The 9,395-nt window shown below is 33.1% G+C and overlaps 1 protein-coding gene across 2 annotated transcripts in view; it reads right to left on the reverse strand.

Moving 5' to 3' along the window:
• The window catches only part of LOC117181835 (homeotic protein ultrabithorax), a 338,004-nt gene extending 328,766 nt beyond the window's left edge, over window positions 1-9,238 (reverse strand). For both annotated transcript variants that reach the window (XM_033374830.1, XM_033374829.1), the window contains exon 1: window positions 7,890-9,238. In XM_033374830.1, the coding sequence (XP_033230721.1) occupies window positions 7,890-8,565 (676 nt within the window). In that variant the 5' untranslated portion in view covers window positions 8,566-9,238. The remainder of the gene's footprint in view (window positions 1-7,889) is intronic.
• Between the last annotated feature and the right edge of the window lie 157 nt (window positions 9,239-9,395).

A 9,395-nucleotide genomic window follows, 5' to 3' on the forward strand; every position in this document is an offset into this window, starting at 1 on the left:
TAATATGAGGAAGAGAATAGCATGAAGTAGAAACATATTAAAACTGTATGAAATATGTGAAAATAGAAATATTAAAATTCATGTTTTTTTAAATTAGTATTTTTTTGGTAGAAAATTTATCGTCATGGTTACAGTATTTTGTTGAAAACTCGGTCTTTGTTAGATTAAAAATTAATTTTTTTAAATAAATTTAATTATTCGAACTTTGATTGAACACTGATATTTTAGAGTTAAAAATTCAACTTTTTTATTACAAATTTATGTATTTGGTCCAAAATTAATTTTGTTGGTACTAAATTAATTTTCGTGGTCGAAAATTTATTTTCTTGGGTGAGGAGTTTCATCTTTTTTTTACAAATGTATTTCTTTGTCTAAAAATTGATTTATTTTGTTTAAAATTAGTCTTGTTTATTCGAATTTTTTTTTAACTAAATATTTAACTATTTCATGTTTAATTTAAAATTTACACTTTGAAAATTCCACTTTTGTCAAATTCATATACAGATTTAGTTGAAAATGCGCCTTTTTTGGTGAAACATTAATATTCGTGATTAAAAATGTATTTTTTTGGTTTAAAATTCAAATATTTCGTGGAAAATTCATTTTTTGATAAAAAAATTTGTTTGTCTTTAAAAACTGAACTATTTTGTTGAAAATTCTTCTTTATTTGATTGCAAATAATGTCCATAATTAAAAATTAAAATATTCAGTTTTTCATTGAAAACGTATTTTGTACAAAATTAATGTTCGAGGCTGAAAATTGAAAATAATTTCCGTAACTAAAAATTAACATATTCAATTTTTGATTAAAAACTAACATTTTTTGGTTGATGATTCAACAATTAAACAAAATTCATATATTTTGTAGAAAATCAATGTTCGTGGTTGACAATTCATCTTTTTAGTTGAAAATTAGTCTTTTTTGGTAAAATTTTAATATTCTTAGCCTATTCGATTTTTGGTTTAAAAGTTGTTTTTTAGTTGAAAATTTAACTATTTGATTGAAAATTAGTATATTTGATCAAAAGGTAATTTTTTGTATAAAATTAATCTTCATGGTTGAAGATTCATCTTTTTGCTTGAAAATTCGTCTTTTTTTGCTAGAAAATTAATTTTCTTGACTGAAAATTCATCTCATTTGTTAGAAATTCAACTTTTCAGTTAAAAATTCAATATTTTTGTTAAAAATTCATTATTTTCGGTGAATGATTAATCATTTTCGTTAGAAATTTATTTCTGTGACTGAAAATTGATTTTTGCTGTTGTTTAAAATTCGTCTTTTTGATAGAACAATAATCTTCTTGGTTGGAAATTTGTTTAAGGTTAGAAATTCAACTATTTGGTTAAAATTCACTTTTTGGTCGAAAGATTAATAATCTTTGTTGAACTATTTTGTTACAAATTCGGTTTTTGGGTTAATAATTTATCATTTTCATTGAAAAGGTGTCTTTTTGAGCAAAAAATTTATTTATATTTATGAAAATTCATACATTTTATTAAAGATTCATCTTTTTGGTAACAAAAAAAATTTGTGAGTTTGTGTCTCAACTCTACCTGGAGGATCTCTTATTTCGACGAGATGATTAGAACAATTTGCCGTTATGTAATTATGATTTGTATCCAATAACTTCTGAACTGCACGCTCCCTTTCACTATTCCCGATCCTTGCCACGCTTGGTTAACTCTAATGATAATCGTTTTATTATAGTCTAATCTACGCCGATAAGACTCTTTTTATTATCATAATTGTAGTATTCCAAACTGTTAGATTTATAAAGAGTTCACAAAAGCGACTGTTTAAAAAAAATAATGAAGAAACTGAAATCTACTTATAATAATTAATTAATGAAATAAATAAATAATTAATTGCTGACTGAGGCAAGTTGTAGGAAAATTGTATATCGATGAATCTAAATTTTTAAATTTTTCTGAAGTGTAAAAGTCTTTCAATTATTAAAAAAGTCATTACAGGGTGGCCGTTTTAGCCAAAGAAAATTTTTCCATTTGAAGTAATAAAAACTGAGCTTTTAAATTATTTCTAAAATTTTTTCAGAACTTCTGAACATCTTTTTAAACGATTTCGAATTTTTTCTAACATTTTTCCTACACCTTTTTTTAAAATCCTGCCAAATTAAAAATATGTCATTTTTAATTTTCCAAGGAAATGTTTTTTATTCGTCTGAAACCTTTGAAAATTTCAATGTTAAATTAATTTTGAATTTTTTTCAAAAAATAATAGACGTTCAATTGTTATTTATTCATTAAAATTCAACAAGTTGACTCATAAATTAAATTTTGTTTAATAGAGCAATTAAGATTGTAACGTTCAGTTTAGTTTTTTTAGCTTTTAATATTTAATTTATAATTACTGATTTTAAATAAACAATCAGACGTTTCTAAATATTAAGTAATTGTTGTTCATCTTAATTAAAAAATTCAAATTTGTTTGATACATCTAAATTTTAATTGTTTTTGTCTTTAAAACTAAATTTTACGAATCTTCAAATGAAACATTAATTAAAAAACAATTGACATCAAAGTTGAACCGATTTTTTTAGCCCTTTGTAAAATTCCTGGTCAAAAAATAAATTCACTGTCTTTTCCTGCTTCTCCTGGGTGAATTATTATTATTACTTGTTAAATTATAATTATTAATTACTTATTAATTAATTTCAAAGCTTGAAAATATTGTTTATTTCTTCAAAACTTCTAAAATTCTTAAATATCTTTTAACCTGACTCGAATTAAACCTAAAATTGTGAAAAATATTCAAAAATTAAAAAAATTGCTTAAAAATCTTTCAGATTTTTTTTGCATGTTTATATATCTTTTAAAATATTAAAAAGAATTAATTTTCTTTAAAAATTAATTAAAAAGAAAAAGAATATTAAAAATTTTCACATGAATTTTAAGAAATGTTTGTTATTTTCTTGAAACCTTTCAAAATTCCCAAAAACCTTTGAAATTTTTCATCGAAATCTTAAAATTATTTTTTTAAAATCAATATCATTTCGGCTTTTTTCCAGGAATCTTAAGAAAAATTCTTTATTATCTTAAAACCTTTCAAAATCATTCAGAAGCTTCAAAATGTTTTATCAGAACCTTCTTGAATGTAGATTTTGTTTTAAAAAATCTTATCTCTTTTCAAATTGTTAATTTAGTTTTCAAACTCTTTGAAAACTTCCTTATAATATCTTCTAAACGGATTTGAATTTTTTTTAGAAATTTGTTAGATCCTGAAATTTAGTTTTTGCTGTATATGCTTGTTAAAATTTATCCAAGTTTGAAATTATTTTTCAGTCTTTCTAAAACTATTAAATATTTTTTTAACTTACTCGAATTTTTCTTAAAATTTCTTATTTCTGCAAAATTAAATCAATTTTGTTCTGTATATTTACAAAAAAATCTTTAAAAACTTGCCTTACAGTCTTCCAGATAGTTTTTCACTAATGTATAAAATCATTTGAAATAAATTGAAAAACTATAAATTAATTGTTCATAAAAAAAAAAAATTACAAATTTTCCTAAAAATCTTTTTAAAAATTTACTTATCTTAAAAATATCAAAGTCTTTAAAAATCTAAATTTTATTTGAAATTTTTTAAAATAATAAGTATTCTCTTAAAATTATTAAAAACAATAAATTTAAAAAATCACTTTCAATTTTTTTCAAGTTTTTGAAATCCTTTTGATATATAAATTATTTTTTAATCGATTTGAAACTTAGAAATATCTTTCAAACTTACTTTAATATATATTTTAAAATTTTGTATTCTTGGAAATTAAAAAAATTTTGCTTTAAAAATTTCTAAATTTTCTTTCGAAATTTTACGAAATCATTTGAAATGTTTTAAAAGCTTTTTCAATTTTCCCTTCAAATTAATTTTTCAAAATGAAAAATCTTTCCAAATATGTTAAAAAAAATTTTGGTTCTTTTGAAACCTTTCGAAATTCTTTTAACAAAAAACTTTCTTTTTTGATATTCATAAATCTCAGCATTCTCTTTATATTCAGAAAATTTTAAAAGATAAATGTTATATAATATGGTTATAATATTTTAGTTTGTATTTCAAAAATGTCACTTATAAATATGAAAATATATAAAAGCACGGTTTCCTACACTGAGAAAAAAGATGTCTTAATTCAAAGAAATCTAGTACTGAACACGTCCAATAAAATATTTTTTTGGTCTAAAGAAATTTTTTTTATAACAAAAGCAAGTTTTTTTAATTAAAAAAAACTTTATTTCTTTAAATTAGAAAAATTCTATTCGATGGAAACAATATTTGATTAGACATATTCAGTATTACATTTCCTGGAATCAAGTAATCTTTTTTCTCAGTGTATGGAGAAATAAATTAAATTAACATAAGTGTTTTTAATAGTCTTATTATAATAAAAATATTGATATGAAATGTATTAAAAACACTAAAACTCATTTTTTGTGTTCAATTTAATAATCAAAATATTCTTTGTAAAAATATTTGACGAAAAAACGGAAATCTCCTCAGGATCTAATGTTTTTGATAGTAAGGATGTAATTGAAACGAAAGAAAGTGTTCTCTTTTTCAGACGGAATAAATTCTGCAATCTCTTGCATAATCGCAATATTCGCTCGGAAGAAAACGAGACCGTGCGCGAAGAAATTCCATTTGCAAAAAGAAATTAAGTACCAAATGAATTTTTTCTTCCCGTCGGAAGATATGTTTACACTACAAATCAAGTAACAGCCAATAGTAATATCACCCAACCGGTTCAACACACTCTTATCACTCTCTACAAGAAGACTGATAAATTATGTATATTTAGAATAAAATAACAAGTGTGCAAAAGTTCTCCAACGAGGGGAATAACTCGAAACTTATATAACAGAACTCTTGAAAAACAAATGAGAATTTAATTGCAACACAATTCAAGAAAATGTATACCAAAAATGTGCAAGCATAGGAGGATTAATGAGCAATGAATAGGTATTCAAGACAAGAGAAAGAATTATAGCCGTCAGGAAATATTGAAAGAAAACCTACATTCAAAGCGATGGGAGAAGAGAGAACATTTTGACTTTACGTAAGAACCTTGGCGAGTAGATATTCACTAAGAAAAATGGATTATACCGTTCATGATCTGAAAATTGGGACAGCAATCTAAGATGTCAAACCATACAATCTGGATGTTAATTTTTAAAACCTTGGATTAAAAAACTTATTATCTAAATTTTATGGCTCAATATTTGCAGATTGCTGTCCTAACTTATAAAATCCCAGATCTTAAAAGGTAAAATCTATTCTTCTCAGTGTTGGTACATCAGCTCGAATAACGTGTATTTCAAGTTGGTTTATCGTTCCACTCTTAATGTCCTTTTAAAAAGGTAAACTCCAGAGTCCTTACGCATAACGAGGCACTTTCCGAGGGAGAGGAACCAAGTCTTTTCAGATAGTGAGCCACAACTCTTCACGCCCTCTAATTACCCTATAGACACGACCCACCCCTCAATGAAGAACGATAAATATTCCGCGCATCTGGAGAAGCGAGGAAGCTTCGTTAGGGACACAAACTTTAAGGAACGAATAGCTTTGTCCATAGATTCTTCGAGTGTCCTTATATATTGTCTCTTTATAGTGTCTCTTGAACAATCCAACATTTTAAAGATCCAACCCTAACTAACCCACTTCCGAAGAAACTGCATTCGCGTGACTGCTCAAGGGAGGATATAATCTATGACTCTAGGAGTGGCGACAAACATCGTGTAGTAAATATTGATTTGTTTCGATCGCAACGACACGATCACAGTTGCTGTACAATACCTGGGAAGTTATTAAAAGCAAATGATATCGTGTTCGCAGAGTACATGTTCTGGAATTGAGTCAATGACTTTCGAAGCGTGTAAGTATGTATAACCTGTTCTACGAGCACGCGGCTCGATCCATCGCCTTCTCTCGTTCCTACAATTCTGCCTACGATCATTAATGAAAATATATTTCTGATTGTCCCATCAAGAGTTTGCGAATTCCTGAGAACCCTGAAGATTGATCCTATTCAGCAATTTTGGATATCTGCACACATATGAATTCTAGACCAACTGTTTCTCTTTGTGGAAGGTGGTACCACTCGATAAACCAAAGTTTTCTCAAGTGCACCCAGAGTGATTGTAGAAGAGAAAGAGAAGGCACGTGGGTGCAAAGAGTAGAAAAAAGCTCCGTGAGAGCTTGAACCGGACTTCAGAGAGCGAGAGAAAGCTGATAATGAAGAGGAAAGAAGAGGGATGGAAAGAAGATAGATGGAGAGTGAAAAAGAGAAGAAACCGAAGAACCGACTGATGAACAAGAACCAGCTGAGCGAGAGAAAAGGATGATCATGTAGAAGGGAGACAGAAGAGACCTCGCAAACCCGTGATTATATATCTATGGGCAAAGTGTGTTATGGGAGTTTCGGCGAGAGGGACCAAGTCAACACGGAAAACAGCTGACTACCGGAATTCGAGTTCCGGAGGGGTGAATCTAACGGGGAAGACACTTGAACCCCAATTGGAGGGCTCCCCATTATATTCATGTACCCACCGATTTTACACGCACTTGACTCCATTCTATCATACCTTCGTTTAACTTGTCCCTATCCACGTAGGATTGGCTTCTACCTCACGTGCGTGGAGATCTAAGGTGAAATGAAAGAATACGCATCAAGGCGTGACCGAACGAAAATACATTATTCTCTTATCGTTTGCTGTGCATTTGCTCCACCGACCGTCTCTGATTCTTCTATAAGATAAAGAGCCTTAAACGGAATTCAGTACAAGCAGGTGTGTCTAGGACGGAAAAAAAGGGATAGGAATGGGATCTGGTTCTTGAATGCTGAAGGATGAATCATGCAGGGTCCTTTTGATGAAATTTAGAGGTACCAAATTGGTTAGAGCTGCTATCTATCGGAAAGGTGCCGAACCTCTAGAATTCTCAATCACCAATTTCGAGGACATTAGTCACTGGGGAATCATCATCAGTGTTCTTCATAGTGTTTCTTCAAATTAACGGTGCTTTGTTAAGATGTTGTCATATAGGTACAAAATTAGCATCTGACAGTGCTGCTAAAAATTTAGATCTTCTAGAGAGGAACAAGAATTCTTATTAGCACTTGATAATCAAACTAGCTTAATGTGGATTTATATACAACAAGCTTAATATGGATTCCTATACAACAGGAGAAAACTGTCGAACTCTTTACCCGAACATGCAATAACTCTTTGGACATCTGGAAAATAGCTCTCTTTTTTAGATGAAGAAAAATGGTCTCCCTAGAGTTCAGAAATCGTGTTCCGGCGTACTATTAGCGCAGAATTGATGTATCGTTTGACACGTCGAAGTTAGTTATTGCCAGATATGCGAGGTCCATTCATTCGTTCGAGGTGAACATTTTTTGAGTGCGATCCGACAATAAATTCGCTATACGACAGACGTGTGATATTTCAATCGCTTCGCGAATGGCCCAATGACAAAATCACCACCGTCATCGTCTGGTTGTGAATGTTCGCCAGGAATCTGTTCAGATATTTTTGTCTACATTAAAGGATATCTAGATTCAAGAATCTACATTCAGTTCAAATCTACATTCTTTCTTCAATTTTTCGGTATAACATCCCAGTAAGAATCCCATTTTATACGAGTACATTCTTTCTTCAGTTTTGATACAAGTACATTGGAACTTTAAAGACACTTGGATGAACATGTGGAAATTTCTGTACATGGGATCAAGGAACACGTCCCTGAATGGCACATACCGGGAGAAGCTGAGTAGAACGCAAACTCGCCTTTCCGACCACGTGCTCTCCCCTAAACGTCGCGCTGCTATATTTCATCCCGGCTGTTATGATAATCGGCGCACTTATGAATGTAAACTCACCTGCTATAGCCATCCAGGGGTAGAAGGTATGGTTGGCGGCGGGTTGTTGATGTAGCTGTGTGGCCACCGGTTGACTCGCGGCCGAGTTGAGGCTGCAGGTGTTCCAGGAGGATGTGAGGGATCTCGAGGATCCGTTGTTTCCAGGACTCGAAGCTGGATCACCACCAACGAGGCCACCATAGCTGCCAACTCTCGTACCTTCAGGGGTGCATGCGGAAGGACGGACGACTGAATTGGACTGGCTATTAGCAGCCGAGGTCGCCGACTGCCAAACGTCCTTGACCGCAGCGGCTGCCATAACCGCAGCATAACCATTCTGATGGGCAGCAGCCTGATCTTGCTGTTTGCAGTCTTTTGATGCTGAAGAGGAATATGATGAAGTTGTGTGACCAGTGGCTTCAGGTGTGGATGAATATAGTTTGCATGCTGTTGCAACACTGGCATCGTAGGGTGAGTCCTGAGGGGGCCTCGTATTGGTACCGCTACCAGGATGAATGCCAAGGGACGAGGACGTGTGATGATGATGTTGGCTTGAAGCATAGGGTGACATGCCTAGTCCGAGAGGGAAACTCCGGTAGGCTGCTGTTGCTGGATCATGATGTTGACCCGCTGCTCCTGCCTGATGATGATGGCTCCCGTAGAAGCCACCCGCACTCTGTTCGAAGTAAGAGTTCATTATTCCTGGTATCTTGGATCACTTGCACTGAAACACCACTCTGGAAAACAAGTGTTGGGTAGGATCGTGCGCGGCTAGCCGGGTCCTGCTAGTCCGTGCCGGAGGGGGCTTTTTCAATAACTTGACCGCTTCACTTCACCTGTTCCCGAAGAACGCAAAAGGTCAAACCGGGAATACCCGCTAAGAAGGCGCTGAGGACCAAGGATGGTAGCAGGTACCAGAGTGAGAAGGGACGGCGAAGGTGCATTAAACCGTTTAAGAGGCCATAAAAGTCATCGGTGGGACCAGTGTCAATGTCAATAGACCGATGGAGTGTAATTGAGAATGGGACTCATGGCTCGGGTTTATGGCCTTGTTATGTTATGGTTACCGCGAACAGTTGGGAGGACTCGCACTCTGAAGCGATGATCGTTAAACTGTTACGACGCAATAAACCGGGTAATAAGACGGGCTATAAAACTGCTTTGGGTCTCCCGCGCGACGTGGTGGCCGGTCGGCACGCGACCCGACCTCCTTCAAGCACCTAAACACGACCCTACTATCGGCAAGCGCCTATTTAGGGTCGTTTCCTAGGATCTCCGTTCTGCACTGCACTTGCACTCGTGGATATGTGAATCGCTTATGACTGGGCAGTACGGACGTACGAAAGGTATCGTAACGAACCACGGTATGCCAGTGCGGTGGTCCACGGCACACTACTGCTTTTCTCGCGCCCCGTGTATGCCACTCTGTACGATCGTCGGTCCGTCCGACCGTCTCGTGTTCACTCGCTCTCTCCCACTCTCTCTTTCTCTTTCTCCATCTCTCTTTCACCGGCACCCTCGCGCGCG

The sequence above is a fragment of the Belonocnema kinseyi genome, chromosome 10 (genome assembly GCF_010883055.1).
Source record: "Belonocnema kinseyi isolate 2016_QV_RU_SX_M_011 chromosome 10, B_treatae_v1, whole genome shotgun sequence".
NCBI lineage: Eukaryota > Metazoa > Arthropoda > Insecta > Hymenoptera > Cynipidae > Belonocnema > Belonocnema kinseyi.